Source organism: Columba livia, chromosome 24, assembly GCF_036013475.1.
Source record: "Columba livia isolate bColLiv1 breed racing homer chromosome 24, bColLiv1.pat.W.v2, whole genome shotgun sequence".
Taxonomy (NCBI): domain Eukaryota; kingdom Metazoa; phylum Chordata; class Aves; order Columbiformes; family Columbidae; genus Columba; species Columba livia.
Genome location: NC_088625.1, coordinates 2166898 through 2186056, shown reverse-complemented (window position 1 = coordinate 2186056; position 19159 = coordinate 2166898). Strand labels below are relative to the sequence as shown.

Below are 19159 nucleotides of genomic sequence, written 5' to 3'. Positions count from 1 at the left end.
ATCACTTGGCTCTTGCACCTCTTAACAATTATACCAGACTAACTCCAACAGGGTAATATGTTATTGCTTTTAACCCTTCAGATTAAAAGCAATAATAAAATGTTGGTTTCTGAGAGCGAACAGGGCCAGGTCCCTGACACCACGAGGATGGTGAAGGCTAGCCTGCAAATGGCCATTCTCCATTCTACAGAAGACAGAAAGGAGAAGAGGGAACTTTATCACTAAATTAGCTCTTCTCAGATCCCCAGAACACCTTATTCTCTCCTTATCTGTCCCAAAGCCTTAACACCTGAAAGATGGAGTCTGATTTCTGATTGAAGTACCTGTGGAGAGCTATTAATGAGGTCCTGCAACTGGGTGGCAGTTGAGGTCAGGGGAGGTTCTTCTTCTGATCCCATCTGTTCATAGAGCAACTGGACTTTGTTCAGTTCCAGGATTCCTTTGGTTCGTGCCAGATTCTGGAGGTGCTGTCTAAATGCTACAATTCCTGGAGAAGAGTGAGCAAAACCCTTGTGAGACGATCAGCTAATTCGTTATCTGGCTAGCACAGCAAATGGGAGGTAAGCTGAGTACCAACCAAGTCACAAGGTGGCTTGCTGCTTCTGTGCATGGAGTCCACTTACTACCCTGTCTAGGTATAATGTGTCGTGGCAGCAGTTCTCATTACCTTGCGTGAGGGATGTGTCAGAAGCTCTGCGCCCCTCTCGGAAGCTGACAGGAGAGCGGTTGTGGGTCTCTCGCTTTTGGAAGGCGAGCGCTTGCATGGCTGGATTGGCAGGTCTCAGACCTATGAAAGGTGGTGTCATTCTGGGTGCTTGTTGGTTAGTTAGCACCATTTCTTTCAATGACGGGGTGTCTTCCAGGAATTTCATCTCTCTCTGAATGGATCCCATGTCATACTCTGAATCAATACTGCCCAGAGATGAGTTTTCATCCAATGAGTAGACTTTCCCTGTGACAAAAACCAAAAGCCAGAATAAAAGGAAAGTGCTGCAGTAATTTAGCAAAGCAAAGGAAGTGCCACAGGCTCAAGCTATTCCTGCCAACAGTGACTGTCTTTGAGGAAATGAAACCAAAAAATCAAGTTTAATAAAGTAATGGTAATTTAACATTTGCAGTACCAGAATGGGGATTTGCTACTGATCATATTGCTCTGGTTTCGGGATCCCTGAGAATCCAGAGGTTTTCGTTTCCCCACTGTCCTCCTCCGCCAGCACATCTTTATAGGATGAATGGCTTGGGGACAATTAGTTATGTGAAAAAGAACAAGCCAACTTGCCAGACTTTACCACTGTATATTTGCTGCTTTGGCTTTATAGTGTCTGTACAGCAGGTTTGGGGTTTTTTTTCTTCCTTGGCCTTTATAGCAAACGTAAGTAAAAAACCCAAGAAACTCTGTTTTGTGCTTGTCACTCTTAAAACCTAGTGGTTTTCATCCTGGCCTTATTAGATGGGTGCTGAGAGCAGGAAATGAGCTTTGAGATGTCCATGCAAACCTCTCTACCTGTGCTTGGCACCATCACCACCTGATTGGTAACTTCTGCCAGCGTGTGGCGTCGCTTCCCGCAGCGCGCTGCTTGCAGGGCTGCAAATGCCTGTGCAGGGTCATCCTCTGCCTCTCCTTCTGCCTCTATTCCTTCATCAATAGAAGTTTCCATCACGTTGCTGGGCAGTGATTGGCATCCTTTCCTAATCGCCATGGGAGGTACAGGATCTAGCAGGCAGCCGTTTACCTAAATGGCACATGGAGAAGATAGACAGCTTTCAATTATGTGCACAGAGCATCACCTTGAAGTGCAAGAAATCTCGGCCTATCATGCAGACTGAAGGCAGCCTGGATACTGAAAATGCTTTTTTTGCTTTCTAGCTATAAAAGACCACGCAAGGAGTTACTTAAAACAGTGATGAGAACCAGGGCCGCACCCTTAGCGTTGGTAACTAACCAGTAAGTGAGCAATAAAAGCTTCCAAATGGCAAGCATGAAATCAAACCCCTGGCTGGCAAAAGGCAAAATACAATATGTTGAAATTAAAGTTATAATTTGATGTGATATGAGGCAGAACAACAAAACTTGCATGAGAATAATAATAATACGCTTCATAAATGTAATTCTTCTAAGCTTCTTCCCCTTCCTCACAAAAGCTCTAACTGCTAGCTGCCATGTATTTCACTTATTCTTTGCTACCCTGCGGAGCATTGTCACAGACCTCACAGCTGCATGGCAAAACGGATCAGGCTAGCTCCCTAAGGAGACTTAAGCTATAACTGTGTATTTGTAAGGCTGTGGAGCCGTCACACCCTATTAGTTGAATTCATTTAAGTCTGTTAACTGTGGAGGTGTGGAAAGCCTACACAGAGTCTTCCAGTCTGATTACAGGAAATAAAACCCATTAGATGGAGCTGCAGTTTTACGTGGACTCCAGTGAAGGTTTTACAGGCATTCCTCGTCCCAGAAATGGCCTGAGAACTGCTACAACCTATTTGAGATGCTCCGGTTGTAATAACTTTTGACAGTCAGAAGGTCCTGCTGGCTGTTCACCATTCAACAGAGAACTAACAGAAATGGAACTCTTTGGGCTGGCTTATTATGAAGTTGGCAGAGAGATGGAATTTTAAGCGCATGGTATTGTAATCGCTTTAGCTGGCAATGGAAGCTTATGGTTAGTTGAGGTTCCATTAGACCTTCCTGTCCTCGTTTGTCGGCATTTTTGGATGAGTAGCTGAGTAGGTTACTCCAGATCCTCAGCAGTGAACCCTTTGCATTGGGAGCTGTATATGAGGAGTCTTCAGGGCTCTTACAAATATATTTGAGAAGAACAAGAAAAAAAACCTACTTTTGTGGGTTGATCTTTCTTTTACTAATGACACTGTGGTGAGATTGGAATGTAAGCAAGGAACACAAGAGGCAGATTAGTGATCAAATAAGACAGATCTGTTGAAAGTTAAATGCAAGACAGAAGTAGGAAAAGAATCTGGATTACCGAGAACTCTTGATGCTCAGTGAATACTTAAATTTAGGGAAACAGGCATAATGTGTTGTGCCAGCTCGTACAAGAAATGTACAAATCAAGTGGTTAGATACTAAAGGTCTTTGTATTTGACTTGCTGTTTATCCTGAGAGGTTACCCAGGAATGAGAACTTGCTGGAGACCAGAGTTTTGGGGGCAGCATATGCTTAAGAGTTAATGCTTGGGAGCAGGTTGAGAACACTGGGTCTTTGAGGAAAAGGCTACTGGAGGCAGAGAGAAGCAGCAGGGTTCTCCAGCTCAGCAGGTGTCGAGACCCAGGAGGCGCACTAAGGTCAATGAAGTGACATTAGTTTGGATTAGCAAATGATCTGGCCATGAACTCCACAGTACTTTGCGCTAAGATGATGAACTCTACCCTGCCAGAAGGAACTCTAATCATTGAAGAGCTGCAGCTACTACCACTAGCTGTGCTTTTACTAGGCAGTGATTTAAAAGGCAACAATCTTTTTCAGCCTTAATGACTTCTGATAAAACAACAGGGGGATTTTAAGCTGTACCTTTGGTGTCTCGATTCTTTCTTCCTCCATAAATGCTGGCTCTCCCCGGCAGCTGGGTGGAGGGAACGAAAAGGCTTCTGCTCCTGAAGTGGGGGGAAGACCTGGAGACTGCAACAGCCTTGCATTTGGTGAATGCAAGTTGACTGAGGGAACCGCAGCCTGTGCCTGAAAGAGATTTTAAGAACTCCAAAACCAGAACAATTTTGGGTGGGAAACAACATACAAAGTCACAAATTAAATAATACCGAGCTCATTTCCAAAACAGGAGAAGTTTAAGATTTATTTCCTATTTCTTGATGAATTACATTCTTAAGTCTTTAGACTTCAAAAGAATCACCTCCCACCCCAAAACACACAAACCCCAAACATCACTAAGGTAGCTATTTATTCAAATTGAGTGCTCACCAGCAGTAAAAACAGCGTTTGGGACACTTAGGTGCCCTTCAGCTTCTGACATGCTGGAATTCCTTGTGATATGCAGTACAAACCCCCTTAATATTACCATGAGGCACTGGGGTAGTTTCAATGGCTTTTCTAAAGTGCGGTCTCATGACAATGACATTTGAATGAGGTGATTAAGACAGCAGAATGAATTGGCAACTTAACCTGATAGGCCCATCCTAATATTTTCTTTTGGGTACCTCTTTACTATTCTCTTCCACGCTTCATTTCATGGGAGACAGAAAGTGTATGTAGAGAACAGCAGGGGAGAAAGTAATTCTATTTTCAACAGGTCCCTTCAGAGTGACTGTGTTTATAACACTAAATAGAGCCTGCATGCTTTTAGCCCCCAGGCTAGCACAGCTCTCCAAAATTCAACAGCTTGTCAGTCACGTTAAAGATACTCCAGGTGTTGCACAGTCTCCAGAAATGGTGTTTCTCTAGCATTTTAACCCATAAAAAGTCTTTCTAAAACGATGCTGCAAGTCTACATACCACAGAAATCAGAAACCAGCAATGGTTTCTAAGTGACTCTACGTAAAAACACTATTTTGAAAGAGAAGAATGTCTTGCACAGCCTGAAGCGCGCTTCCGCCAGGAATGAAACCATACCTTAGCTACCGTCTGCTCAGCGATGGTGCTGGGCCGACGCTGACGAGCATCAAGTCTCTGTTCCACAGGGAAGCTGCTCCGATGTGATTTGAGTCTTTCCACTAACAAGTAATAGATGGCAGCAAAGTGGTTATAGCTCTTGTTCTGCAGAGACTGAAAAAGAGAAGCACAGAAGTGGGGGTGCAGCCAACTATGTGTTATCTTTTATCTACCATGAGAGCAGGAAGAAGAAAGACTTGCCATCTAGGAGAAAACAACCCCAAACCAAACAAACCGCCAACCAAGCAACCAATCAAGCAACCAACAAAAAGATACCTAAGAGGCAGTGGAGTAGGCAAACTTTGTTCTGAATTAAGAGTTTCAAACCAGATTGCCAGGCAGAGAAAAGCATCAACCTTAGTTTAATGTCAGGCTCACAGGAGTTTGCCATGTTCTGGGCTACAACAGTACTTGTAGCATGCAGGTGCTACACTGAACCCCTCAAAGAGTTGAACCTGCAGAAGGGACCAGTTGGTTTGACTATTGAAATAAAGAACATTGCAAGCAACTCAAGTAATAAGTTCTAGTTACAACAACAGAACAGGAGACCTTCCCCCCAGGGACAAATATCTGTTGGAGTCTTTTTTACCTCAATAGTTTTCTGCTGGTCTATTCCAAGGCTGTGCATTAGCCGTAAGACCTGCTCATTATACTCTCCAATGGAAGGTTCATTCTCCTCTCCTGGTGGATAAAGAATAGGTCTCTGTGCAGGAACTTCTATAAGCATCCACTTGTGCTCCTTAATCTGAGCAATAGTGAGCCGTTTGGATGGGTCTAGGACCAACATTCTTCTAATCAGATGTTCACACTCTGTTGGGAAAAACAAACAAAAACCAACCTCCTGAGTAGTACTTGTGTGTACTCACCCAAGAGCTACCAATGCAGAGCAGGGCAAGTCAATATAAGTTGCTTTAAGGGAGCTTATCAATCTGCCGTGCATTTCTAGCTGACCATGATGTGACTATAGTACAGTTGTTATGAGCAAGACCATTCAGGTAGTTCTGACAAATAGTTCAGATGGATTTCTGGCTATTTATTCCTGTTTATCTCTCTTGTTTTCATGGTTTTGCTAAGTGGCAAACCCTTCTCTGCACCACCATGTAATCACGAAGGGGACCAGAAAACTACGTGTGAAACAGCGGCTCTAAACAGCAGTCACAGCAATGAGTGCAACTTGCACAAGGGTACCTGGATCTAGCTCGCATACCTGCATCAGCGAAGTCACAGACGCAGTACGGTTCAGCGCCGGCTGCAAAATGTGCCCGGGAAGCTGAGGGGTTGCCCTGGTGCCATAACGGCATTGCTGAAAGCAACCAAGTGCAAAATAGCTCTGCCCTTGTGGCTATTGTCAGAGGTGGTGTGCAGGTGTACAGAAGGAAAAGGGGCACAGATGTGCCTCTCCCCCTGCACCCCCGTATTTCTGCGAACAGTAGGATGAGAGATCCTTCCTTCAGCTTCCATTTCGACCCTATCCCTGCCCATAGGCACAGCCACACTGCAATCTCCACGCATGGCGCAGGGAGAATTGGTTTGGTTTGCCTAACTGCAAAGGTATACAGCTCACCTGGCCCTATTTGTGTTTCTTTGCAAAACAAATAGTCTACTGTACCATAAGCTAGTGTGCAGATGCACCGCCTTTTGCTGTATTGCAGAGATTATTCTAGAATTTACTCAATGTTTAGCACATCAAGAGCATAAGAGGACACACTATTACCTTCTGACATAAAATAAGGGATCCTGAACCTTCCTTCAAGAACTCGTTGCCTCAGTATGGGGAGCGTTGGTCCATCAAAAGGTAATGCTCCACAGACCAAAACGTAGAGAACTACACCCATGCTCTGTAAGAAAGAGAACGTTCATTTCATTTTTCAAGCTCCAAGCACAGTCTCTGAGGTTGGCGAGCCAAATCCTGTCACAGCAAAACTTAACATTATGTTCTTACGTTCTGCAGAAACAGGGAATTTATACAAAAAGGAGTTAGATTTCTGAAGATCCCTAAATGTGAAGAACACTCAGCTAACCCAAAAGGGCTGGGCTTGCAGTACCTTATACTGAGAAGCAGGCAAGCTGCAGTGTAATGTGTTAGACTCTGGCTGCTAGCAGGAGGCTCCATGGAGATGATTGAATGATACCTGAAAAGCGAGCCCCAACTTCAGGTGAGAATTAGAGACACTTCTAATTCATCTCAATGTTGTTCAAACAAAACCAAACCCCAAATAGCAGCTACTCCAAACTTTTACCAATTTGCAAAAGTCTGGGTAAGAAGCACACGGGTAACAGAATCACAGAATCGACTGGGTTGGAAAAGACCTCAGAGATCATTGAGTCCAACCCTTGGTCCAACTCCAGTCCGTTTACTAGATCATGGCACTAAGTGCCATGTCCAATCTCAGTTTAAAAACCTCTAGGGACGGTGAGTCCAGCACCTCCCTGGGCAGCCATTCCAATGCCTGATCACTCTCTCTGTAAAGAATTTCTTTCTAATATCCAGCCTAAATTTCCCCTGGTAGAGTTTAAGCCCATGCCCCCTTGTCCTATTGCTGACTGCCTGGGAGAAGAGACCAATCCCCACCTGGCTAGAACTGCCCTTCAGGTAGTTATAGAGAGTGATGAGGTCACCTCTAAGCCTCCTATTCTCTAGACTAAACAACCCCAGCTCCCTCAGCCTCTCCTCATAGGTCTTATGTTCAAGTCCCTTCACCAATCGTGTTGCTCTTCTCTGGACCCGCTCCAGCACTTCAATGTCTTTCCTGAACTGAGGGGCCCAGAACTGAACACAACACTCCAGGTGTGAACTTCACCAACAGTTACTGCTGTATGCAGTGCTGGACATGAGGGATTATTTAATACGAGCCAAAGTTTGTGCATTCAGTCAGGAGAGATTTCCTCTAATGGGCTAACATACACCTACAGCATACATTCAATAGCCACCTGGATAGATAACTTCAATTCTATTCAATGCTAAGAGGCATTTTAAGACACTCAAGAAATAAGGCTGAAGAGGAACAGCTTGTCTGCAGCTTAATGAAAGATACAATGATACCCAGATATCCAGTTGGGGTCCCTCATATTGCTGTCCTTCAAAGACTTCTGGGGCTGCATATGGTGGGCTTCCACACCACGTCGTCAGAGGCTCACCACTCTTATAGAAATTCCCAAATCCAAAATCTGTTGAGACATTAAAGAGAAAGTCACTCCAAACTCCAGCTGCATGACAAAGAATACTTGGACGCATGGACTAGGTCTGAAAGCTCACTGCCATCCACGAAAGGCTCCGTCACAAACGCTTTGAGCAAATATTTACTGCGATGCTGAATGTCCTATACTGCTGGTTTCATGACAACTATGTCATTATTAAAACACTGCAAAACTTCACAACCTGTAGGAGTTTTGAGGTAAACTTCTAGCAGTTTGCTAAATCACAGTTTATAAACAGCTATCTCTAAAATTCAACAAACTGACAATCATACAAACATATGAGCTTATTTACTTGCCAAGAGATATCTGAGATTCAGTACTAGATCAGAGGTTTCCTGAGTTTTTTTAGGTGCTCTCTAGCCTTGAATACACAACCGATTTTGACAACAAAAGCATCAACTTTGAGATGGGAGGAGGGAACTCTGCCAAAAGCAACAAGCATGGGAAAACACAACGCCTTTTGCGAGGAAGGAAACTCTGCTACTGGGATTGTCTATGGCCTTTTCAGTCTACAACTAAAATTTAGGCTGCCCAGGGGGGTTGTGGAGTCTCCTTCTGTGCAGACATTCCAACCCGCCTGGACACCTTCCTGTGTAACCTCATCTGGGTGTTCCTGCTCCATGGGGGGATTGGACTTCTATTTGTATAGGTTGTGTTGTGTAGAGGAAAGAGCCTGGCTCTCTCATCATATACATAGCTATACATGAGAGAACCCTCAGAATCAAGGCAATACAGACACATTAAACAAAAACCAAGCAGGCTTAAAGTTACCCTGGAGTTCTTTTAGAGAAGCAGTATGGAAATGGAATTGGACTACTTACACCGAGCTTAACAGTAGAGGTATGTGGTTGCTTTAATTGAACTCTTCCTGCAACATACATCAAAAATGAACATATGTGGAAGAGGCAGTTTTGGGAACACCAGGACTGGAGAGGTTTTTAGAGCATTTTTTTCTTCTCTCTTCAAAGATTTTCTTTAGCATCTAATAAGGTGTAGAATCATAGCACAGTTTGGGTTGGAAGGAACCTTTAAAAGTCATCTAGTCCAACCCCGCTGCAGTGAGTAAACTCTACTTCAAATAGGAATGATTGAAAACAGTGATTGATTAAATCAGACCTACAATCACTCTGGCTCCTTAGAGGTTTGTGTAGCTGTGTGCTGATGATCTGTGTGCTGACTGCTAATGATGAGCTGTCATTCTTGTGATGACATCTATTTTTGCATTGTCAACAATCAGACTGGAAACTTACAAGACAAATATTTAAGTTTCATTCTACCCTTTTGACCCCACGTCCTTTAATTAATATTGTATTCCAGATAATTAACGTACTTTGTTACAAGAGAACATCCTACAGTACTGTAAATATCTGGAACAGGTGGAACCCTCAAGAGGTTAAATCTCCACCATCAGTCCAAGGTCACCGTATGAGCTCAAAGTCAGAAAATCAGATACCCAGACCCAGCAATGAACTTTTGGGACTTGTCCATAATCAAAGCAAGCCCCACTGCCTATCAGCAAGAAGGCTACAATGCCAAAAAGACTATCTGAAGGTCAGACCATACGCGAGATCCGTAACGGTGTCATGCTCTGCAAGCACACAGAATGCCCAGCAGCTGCGTGAGCAGTTACACAATGGCATCCTGGCATGTCAGCACACGCTAAAGGTGCAAATGGCCAAGGTCAGCTTGGATTCCAAATCTACACAGGAAACTCTGACGGTAACATTCACGCAAGCCTCCCTTTTATATTCACCTTCAGTTCTGAAACACCCTGCAACTTCAGCTGCAATAACAGAGGGAGAAACAACAAAATCTTCTACCGCAAGCTTCCCCATGACTCTATGGCACCTGCCGTTCTCCTATCACAGCCAGACTTTTGTTGTGAACTTCTTAAATTCTCTTTGAGGAGTCTTTTCTCCACATATAATTGGCTTGGCAACCTTGACAATACTTTAGGAGACATGAAGCAATTTCTTCTCTCTGAAGCATTTTGCCATCTGTGTAGGTGTCATTAAATCTGATCTCCCCCTTCACTTATCTTGAATTTGTCAGATTTTCAACATCCTCTTTGTACTGCAGATAAATATCAGTCTCTGAGCTGCAGTTCTTACTCAGGTGCCACCCTCAGAAATCTCAGCATCAGACTGACAGGTACATGTAGGTATATTTGTAAGCACAGCTATGGAAAGCATGACCTGCTTGGAGATAAAGAAGATTTCAGTTCCTAAGAAAGTGAAACTCTTTGCCTATCCAGACTGGATTTAAATTAGGTATTTGGTGAGTGTGAACATATCTGAAACAGCAAAAGACAGAATGGAGTCTTTAAGTATGGCTGATCAATATAAGAGAAGTTCGGGTTTATGTTACAATTAGGATTTATTTTTTTTCACTATTACCGTTACATGCTTAACTTCCTAACACATAAGAGTTTTATTTATGGTTACCAAACGTAACTCAAGAGCAAGGACATCTTAGAACCGAACGGCATGATCCTTGCAAGGCTGTTACCTTTGATCCCTATCTGAGCAATAGAGTTACAGAATTCAGGCTGTTGAGACCGCGTTCCACTGGGTGCCACAGCAGCAATTGCCTTGCATCTGATGGTCTTGCAACAGCAGAGACTATTAAGTTTTATTAGGCAAATCCATGAATGAAAGGTCTATAAATTGATACTAGGAGTAGCCAAGGATGCACTCTGGTTAAGTACTAATAGAACAACAGTGGCTCTGGGGCTTGGGGGTAGGGACAAGCACACACGGCACAGGCTGCAGAAAATGGCCAGCCTGGTGTACTCTCCCTGTCACTGCCAGGCGGACCTGACCCGGTGTGCATTTCCTCGGGAGTCCCCGTGCCTTGTCTAGAGTATGTGTCTTACGAACCCGGAAAATTGTTCTTTCCGTCTATCTTTGATCTGCAGTTCTAAAACTTCGATTCCCACCAATATCCTTCAGTTATGAATTTCTGCTGAAAAAACAGCACACATTGACAACACAAAGCGCACTGAGATACCTACTGATTCATACTGAACTTTTTCATGTAACATAGGACTTAAAACCAGTGTTGCATATTTCAGTCATCTGCTCTTATCCTTAGAAATCCAACTGTGGGACAAAATAATTACCTATGCAGAGAGAGAGCATTATTTGTTAGAGCACATAAATGATTATGGTTACCTCTTTTTGTTTCCATTACGCTTGCTACACTTGTGTCTTCAAGTGATGTTAAACCATCTCTTAAGAACTCAAGAAATAATAGCATCCCTGAAAACTATTTCAAAGAAAAAAATTCAGATTTAGATAGGATACTGGATGCTTAGTCCATTGAGCTTCCTCAGTTTTAATTATTGCACTGTCAGTTTAGTTGTCCCACTTTGCCGAGTGTTAGAATGGCCAGGATTCAAACAAGCACAAAACCATCACTAGCTTCTCATTGTCTCTCTTCCCCCCTCCACCCTGTTTCTATTTGCAATTGCTGATCTACCAGAATCATTCTGGATCAAAGGTAAATGTTTTTAACCCAAGCACACTGTTAAGATTTCTCATTCCCGTGAGTTGTATTTGAAGAACATTACTGATGTTTAAGGGGAAAATGTGCTCACCCTCAAAAATCATATGCCAGCCACAGAATTCTCAAAGGACTGAAGCTGGACTCTTTGGTACACCAGAGGACTTAGGTTATATAACGGAGTGATCTTTATCTTTTTAACATTTGCCTGAATCTGCACGTTAAAAAAATACGATCATTTGCAGCATTGTGTTCAGCCGAATAAACTCTGTGTTTGTGCAATCTGCAAATATTGGCTCTCGACATTTGCAGCGTTTTGTTTCTCAATCTCATTACCCCCTTTAGAATAATCTTGAATTTAGAAGGTATAATTTTTTGAACATACATCATTTAAATGGAATCTGTTTTCCCGTTAAAAATGGAAACAGACTAAGATTTCAGACCCGTCTGCAATTTGAGAAATGGAAGCTCCCTGCCAAGGCCACTGCAACTTCTGCTGTGCATCGAGCAATACGAGCTAGTCTCTAATTTGTACCTCTACAAATCCTTTAGAAGGGATACTCGCTTCAGAGCTATAATTAATCCATTCTTCTAAAATTACCGACAGAATTCAATCTCCCTGGCTTCACAGAGCCACATGGATCTTTTGTTCTAACAGTAATATGAGCAATGGAGATAATCGGGAGAGAGGTACTGATAAAGGAAGGTATGAGCGTGTTCGAAACAAACCTGATCCACTTCACAAACTGAATGCTGATCAGCCTGTTCTGACGTCAATGCATATTTTACTGTCCACCAGCAAGACAACCAGCGCTACAACCTACTTCAAAATAACAGTCTCTCCTACCTGATCTGGTTCAAACACAGTAGTTTTAGCATCGAGATGGCATGATTTCTGCAGATATCTAAGGCATCTTTTGTGGGGTTGGAAGCACACAGAGAGAAGCTCACTAGTCCACCCTTGAGTCAGAAATGCACAGATGTTTCACTGCACACACAATGAGCAAGTTTTTATTTGCTTTCCTCCAGTCCTCAGGCACCTCTCCCATTTCCCAAGACTTGCAAAGATGATGGAGAGCGGTCCAGCAATGACCTCAGCCAGCTCCCTCAGCACCCGTGGCTGCATCCCATCCGGACCCATGGATTTATGGACGTCCAGACTGCCTAACTGCTCCCTAACCCATCTCATCAACCGAGGCATCAATCGATTATCAGTAAGTGCTAGAAATTGCACAGAATTTTACAGCAGGTCCATGAAAGCTCACTACCAACAGCTGGGAGCAAACTGTGCCAGTGGCCCTACTAGAAATCCCTCTTCATAGGCAAATAGAAGCTATGTGGTTCTTTGGTGGTGGGGGTTTTTGAATAGCAATACGTATGTCTTCCTTTTCTCTGAGTTTAAAGGGGATAAAATTCATGCTCAATAAATAGTTCTTTAAAGGATTGTGTACATTTCCCATTCTGCTAAAGATGCCTTATAAGGATTTAAAAGAGTTTTTTCTAAGGGTGAAGTTAATCCTCAGAATTAATTGCCTAGTCTTCCCAACGTGTGCTGTAGTATTGCGGAGAAAGGGGTGAATCTTTGTGATGCAGATGCCAAGCGGTTAAACAGATGTTAACTTTGCCTTTCAAATCTTTAGGGACAGGGTCTTCATACTCCACAAACAAAAAGGAGTGCATCTTTTAGAGAACCGCTGGCACATCGAACACTTCTCTGCCATTTTATCCTTACGGAAAGCATTAGGGATCAAGACACATTCTTCATTGTGTTTCAGAAATGCCAGAGAGAAAATTCAGGGGTACAATAATCCAGCGGTGATCTACAACTCAGAAATGTTTATGACTGTACTTTTCTCAGCCTGATTGGCTATCTGTTCGCACTTCCATCCCAAATGAGCAAGCTTACTCCTATACAAAGCAGCTTCTTACAGCACTTAGCCTTCCTTTCCCACTCCCGTATTACTGATGACTGAAGTTCAACAGTCCTCCAAATCAAGATGTTATCTAGCTTTCCTATTTCAAGTGTTGCTGGGCTAAAGTCAGTATGGAAGGATTCATGGAATTGTAATGAGTTGACAACCGAGAAAATGATTTCCATTGCTAGCAACATCTGCTGTGTCTAAATTTATAATTAAAATGAAATCATGCATGCAAAATGAAAAAAAAAAAAATCAGTAAGCTTCCATTTTGAGTTTTCTAATGTTGAAAGAAGTTATTTGATTAACTCTGTTTTAACTCGAACATCTGGCAGCATTGGAGACATGTTATGACACCCACAAAAAATTACTATCACTCTAAAAATTATTTCCTTTTTCCTGAAAGCATAATAGAGCTAATCTAGGAATTATTTTAGCTGCGGTAGCCATAACGCAAAAATATTACATGTATTACCACGCTGATTTTCTGTACCTTTAAGCACAGCAGCCTACCTTGGGCAGCAGCAACTGAACTACTGGAACGGCCCTTCATAAAAATATGGTGTTACTGAACCATCTACATTCTGAGTACCTGCTATTTTGATGTTCATGTTGTTGTCAAGCAAAAGGTTTTCAGCCTTCAGGTCGCGGTGAACAATCTTTCGGCCATGGCAATACTCCACCGCCGAGAGGATCTGCCAAAATTTGCGCCTGGCCTCAGACTCGCTTAGACGGCCATGGCTGGCGAGGTAATCTGTTAAAGCAGGTTTAAATGGATTAGACAGCAAGCCACAACTCTGAAACAAAATGACTTCCCTTAAGTAATTACCACTAGGAAACTCAGAAAGTATTTCAGCCAATCTGTTTCCAACCCATAATTCTTGCACCCTCCCCTCCAAAAGAACAGAGTAAGAAAAAGCCGCTGCATAATGAAACTCTACTCTCTGTCTTGTAGAGTTACGTGATGATTCTGATAAATATTTTCATATGACGCAACTCCTGTGGAACTTGGAATAACTGGCTTCGCTGTCAGGAAGTACTTTAAGCTTTAGCCTCTTACCAGTTCACACAAACTTCACGCAACTTTCTCCCTCTGAACCCTCAACAGAGGCTGCGCAGCGGCTAAAAGTAGTTTCTTCTCTGGAAATAAAGCAAGTACCCGTAAGGGGAATAATCAGGAGGAGTTAGAAACCTGTGTTAGGGCAGGAGATTATGACCTAGTGGCGATTCCGGAGACATGGTGGGACAGCACACGACTGGAACGTGGTCATGGATGGCTGTGTCCTTGTCAGGAAAGACAGGCCAGCCAGGCGTGGTGGTGGAGTTGTTCTTTATGTGAGAGCAACTACAATGTATAGAGTATTGTCCAGGCACGGATGAGGAGCGAGTTGAGAGTCTATGGGTGAAAGTTAAGGGGCAGGCTGGCAAGGGTGATACTATTGTGGGTGTCTATTACAGGCCACCAGATCAGGGTGAGGAAGTTGATGAGGCCTCTACAGATGGCTGAGAGCAGCCTCACAGTCACAGGCCCCGGTTGTGGTGGGGATTTGAACTTCTCTGATGGTTGTTGGAAGGACTGCTCGGCCGGCCACAGTCCAGGAGGTTCCTCCAGTGCCTTGACGAGAACCTTCTGATGCAAAGGGTGGAGGAGCCGACTAGAAGAGGTGCACTGCTGGACCTCATCCTCACTAACGAGGAGGGTCTGGTTGAAGCGGTAAAGGTTGAGAGCTGCCTTGGTTGCAGCAACCATGAGATGGTAGAGTTCACGATCTCATGTGGCAGGAGCAGGATAGCAAGAAGAATTGCAACCCTGGATTTCAGCAGGGCAAACTTCAGCCTTTTCAGGCAATTGCTGGGGGAAATCCCATGGGCAAGGCTGCTTGAAGGTAAAGGGGCCCAAGATAGTTGGTTGGTGTTCAGGGACTGTTTCTACCGGGCACAAGATCAGAGCATCCCGACACGTAGGAAGTCAAGGAAGGAGCCAGGAGACCTGCGTGGTTAAACAGGGAACTTCTGGGTGTGCTCAAGTGGAAGAGGAGAGTTTATAGATCATGGAAGGAGGGTCTGGCCACTTGGGGAGAATATCAGGCTGTTGTCAGAGGGAGGCAACTAGGAAAGCTAAGGCCTCCTTAGAATTAAACCTGGCGAGAGGGGTCAAGGACAACAGGAAGAGCTTCTTCCAATACGTGCCAGATAAAACTGACAGCAGAGGCAATGTAGGCCCACTGATGAACGAGGTGGGTGCCCTGGTGACAGAAGATACAGAGAAGGCAGAGTTACTGAACACCTTCTTTGTCCTGAAGAGCCCCATACCGCTGAGGCCCCAGAGGAGGGCAGGACAATGGAGGAGTTTGCCAGGGTTGATGAGATGGGTTAGGGAGCAGTTAGGCAATCTGGACATCCATAAATCCATGGGCCCAGATGGGATGCACCTACAGGTGCTGAGGGAGCTGGCTGAGGTCATTGCTGGACCGCTCTCCATCGTCTTTGCCTGTTCCAGTGTTCTATCACCCTCACCATGAAGAAGTTTCTTCTCAAATTTAAGTGGAACCTCTTGTGTTCCAGTTTGCACCCATTACCCCTTGTCCTGTCACTGGTTGTCACTGAGAAGAGCCTGGCTCCATCCTCCTGACACTGCCCCTTTCCATCTTGATCCCCAGCAGTGAGTCACCCCTCAGTCTCCTCTTGTCCAGCTCCAGAGCCCCAGCTCCCTCAGCCTTTCCTCACACGGGAGATGCTCCACTCCCTCCAGCATCTTGGTGGCTGTGCTGGACTCTCTCCAGCTGCTCCTGCCACAAACCTAGAGTGAGTTTTTTTGGGTTTTGGTTGTTCTGTTAAGCCCCCTCAAAGTTTAGTCAAAGAACACAATGGAGCACAATACTTAAATGCCTATCAGGAGAACAATTAACTAAAGAAGCTGCAGGCTCCACAGGTTTCTAACCATCTTGCCTTACAAGAGAAAACAAAATCCCCCAAAAAGTAGGATCATGTGCTGCAAAGTGTTAGAAACTTCAGAGACACTTGGGTACAGGGCTCCAGAAGAACATCCACTAATTGCAATGTTTGAAAAGAAATGTTATAAGAGGAATACTTTATTTCGCACATTGTTAGATGTGGCAAATTCAGTACACCCAAAGAAGGATCGGGACAGGAAGGACAAAAAGCTCATATAGGTTAAGTCATCTTTATATTTTATTTTTTGTTCAATGCTACCCTGCTTTTCTCCACTTTCCAGAGTTGCCCCAGACGTGATATCCTGCTTATCACACAAGCAGCCCAATAATGAGGATTTAAAGGGGTGAGAGAGGGAGATAACGCAGACAACAAGAAGGGACTTTGAACACTTGAGTTCCATTTCCATGAAATCCATTCCCCCCCCCGGTGTAAGAATGAAAGAGGAGCCAGGCTCCACCTCTTCAGCACTCCAATCACCAGGGCACCCTACACGCTGAACTGTGTTCCACTGCCCTCCGAGTTCATTCTGCCTGGTGATGTGGAGAAAGTTTCTCCGAAATTGTCACTCAACAACTCCAATTTTATTATTACAACCAAAACGCATGCGAAAATGAAGTGCCTGGGTATCAAGCATAAAACTCATGAAATCGGCTTTTATTAGGCAAGAAAAGTTGTTACTTTAACACCTCAGTCCAGTGCCTAAAGAAAGCAACGCTACCTGTTATGTATGAATTACTCCAGCTAAAAGGACTTTCTTTACCTTTGCCAACAGCTCTGCTTCTCAGGTATTTTTCTATTCCTTTGTGTTACTCCACTAGGACATGTTAGACTCATTCATGGAAAATAAAGCCATTGTCCCAGGTCCCATTCAAGCTTAAACCAAAGTGGTTATTCTGTAGTGCTAGACGGTGAACGTTTGCTCTTCACCCAGCACTTACTGTTGTAGCACATTTTGTCTGAGAGCCTGCAGAAAAATCAGGAGACCTTTCCCCCCCTCTGAAATTATAACATGTTTCTGACATTACCTCATGTCCAATTCCTCTAAAAACATAAGTGACAGACCAGCAGAATATCCTGTGCTTAATTAACCACTCTGAGAAATCATTCCAATAAATCAGAAAAAATATTTAGAAAAAACCTGTGCAGAAATACTTAGTCTAATAACAAAGATTCCTTAATTATTTTCATTAAAAAAATAAAACAAGGTCTAAGATTTGGCTCAACTGTGTGTGAAACATACATGAAAGGATCTGCAAACAGGGCAAGTCTCAGAGCCCAAAAGGCTTTACTTCTTCAGAATGAATTAGGATTTAAGTCAAAGTTTTACAGGAAATGATGCACATTAAATCCAAGACAAATACGAAGGCAAAGAGAGTCGAAGTTACTTCTGGAATCTTTAGCGATGCTGATTAAAATGTTATATCTTTTGCCTTGTGTTATTTTTCCCTATGACCACCTCACTTTCTTACATAAAGCAGCAAAAAAAACCCTTCTGGTCATGTAAATGCAACTTAATAGTTATAGAATCTCGACTGAGTACTGAGAATGTTTCATATATGAAACCCTACAACTACACAAAATACACAACCTGTAGTTGGTACAAAGGTAATTTTGCGATAGATTTTTGGCTTACGCTAATCACTTACGCAAGTCTGCACACAAATCTTGCAAGATAAGCAACCTCCAGTGTTGTGGTCCCCAAGGCAAGTAATAAGGTGAACTGCAAGACTTCAGAAGGAGAAAGAGAAAAGCTTGTAGGGCAGCCTGCAAGTCATGGCTGGGCTTCAAGACTAACACTGGTTTGAGAACAGCAGCTCCGGTGGTGAGAATTCAACCATTCAGCGTTGCCAGACGGGAAGCAGCGTAAAGCAAAACATGCCGTTCCTTCCGAGAAAAACGCAACACAAAACCCAAACCAAACCCACATTCCTGAGACGTGCACAAGGTATTGAAAGGTTTCCAGCCCCCAAAACAGACCTACGCTAACATGCTGTATACAGGAGTAACATTCTTGGTATTTTATCATCCTAACACAGGCTCACCCAAATTTTTTGTCACATGTGCAGGAGCTGATCATTACTTTGATTATTAATGCATATTTTAAAGTTGAAGGCAATAGCAGGTCAAAATGAAACGCACTTAACTACTTAGCATCACGTTTCACATGTTTCTCCTTCGTGGCCTAAAAAGGAGCACTTCTATCTATATATAGCTAGTTCTGGGAACAAATTCAGCCTGTCCCTCCTTCACTGCTACCCTAGCCTCAATAGCTCCAAAATCTCAAACAGTGACTTGGGACATGTGTGCGCAGTACAATCACAGAAAACAAGATACCCTAGAGATTGCTGATAACGGCACTGCAGATGCCATAAGCCCGACTTAGAGTTACGACAGTTATTCAGGCTACGCTGAAGGAGAGTTCAGGGCTACAACCTGGTTGCCATAAGGTTTACACCTATGTAGATGATGTTTGACAAATAAAGGAGACTGACACACTAGGCTAAAAGGGATCCTTGCGCAAGATAAATACAACTGACAGACTTCGGAAGTTAACATGAAGATGTTGAACATGAAAGTCTTCTCTTACCAAAAATCTCTCCATTTTTGGCAAATTCTGTCACAAGGTACAACATGCTTTTGGTCTCCATCACCTGTTGAGAGAGAAAACACATGAGATTGCTGGAAGAGCAAAAAGTAAACACCCAAAGGGACACTTGTCATTGCTCTCTTCTGGTAAAGATAAAGTCTTTGCATGGCACATACAGTTATCACCACCTTTCGCTTTGTGTTTTCAAGTTACCTCAACAATTTCAAGGGGAACATTTGCATGCTAAGCACAAGGATAAGCTTTAAATACTCCATAAAGCCAGTGTAAAGAGGAGGAGCTGGATAGGATTCCCAGCCACAAGTGACTAACACAATAATCGGTCTCCTCAGCAGCGAGGTTACAGACTTTCCTTTAGGGAAC

At 43.5% G+C, this 19159-nt stretch overlaps 2 protein-coding genes across 8 annotated transcripts in view; one reads left to right on the top strand and one right to left on the bottom strand.

Annotated features, from left to right (window-relative positions):
* The window catches only part of ALG9 (ALG9 alpha-1,2-mannosyltransferase), a 58083-nt gene extending 41419 nt beyond the window's left edge, over nucleotides 1-16664 (top strand). For 2 of the 4 annotated variants that reach the window (XM_065040317.1, XM_065040315.1), the window contains one exon: nucleotides 12350-12602. In XM_065040317.1, coding sequence (XP_064896389.1) covers nucleotides 12350-12488 — 139 coding nt within the window. In that variant the 3' untranslated portion in view covers nucleotides 12489-12602. Of the gene's footprint in view, nucleotides 1-12349; nucleotides 12619-16471 lie in introns of those variants that run through there. The other 2 variants (XM_065040311.1, XM_065040313.1) reach the window with 2 other exon arrangements.
* SIK2 (salt inducible kinase 2) overlaps nucleotides 1-19159 on the bottom strand; it is a 31964-nt gene that overhangs the window by 5613 nt on the left and 7192 nt on the right. For 2 of the 4 annotated variants that reach the window (XM_065040301.1, XM_065040303.1), the window contains exons 3-12: nucleotides 18779-18842; nucleotides 13829-13990; nucleotides 7662-7786; nucleotides 6333-6456; nucleotides 5208-5428; nucleotides 4580-4732; nucleotides 3527-3691; nucleotides 1505-1733; nucleotides 668-952; nucleotides 324-487 (exon numbers count right to left, since the gene is read on the bottom strand). In XM_065040301.1, the coding sequence (XP_064896373.1) occupies nucleotides 324-487; nucleotides 668-952; nucleotides 1505-1733; nucleotides 3527-3691; nucleotides 4580-4732; nucleotides 5208-5428; nucleotides 6333-6456; nucleotides 7662-7786; nucleotides 13829-13990; nucleotides 18779-18842 (1692 nt within the window). Of the gene's footprint in view, nucleotides 1-323; nucleotides 488-667; nucleotides 953-1504; nucleotides 1734-3526; nucleotides 3692-4579; nucleotides 4733-5207; nucleotides 5429-6332; nucleotides 6457-7661; nucleotides 7787-10989; nucleotides 11255-13828; nucleotides 13991-18778; nucleotides 18843-19159 lie in introns of those variants that run through there. The other 2 variants (XM_065040302.1, XM_065040304.1) reach the window with 2 other exon arrangements.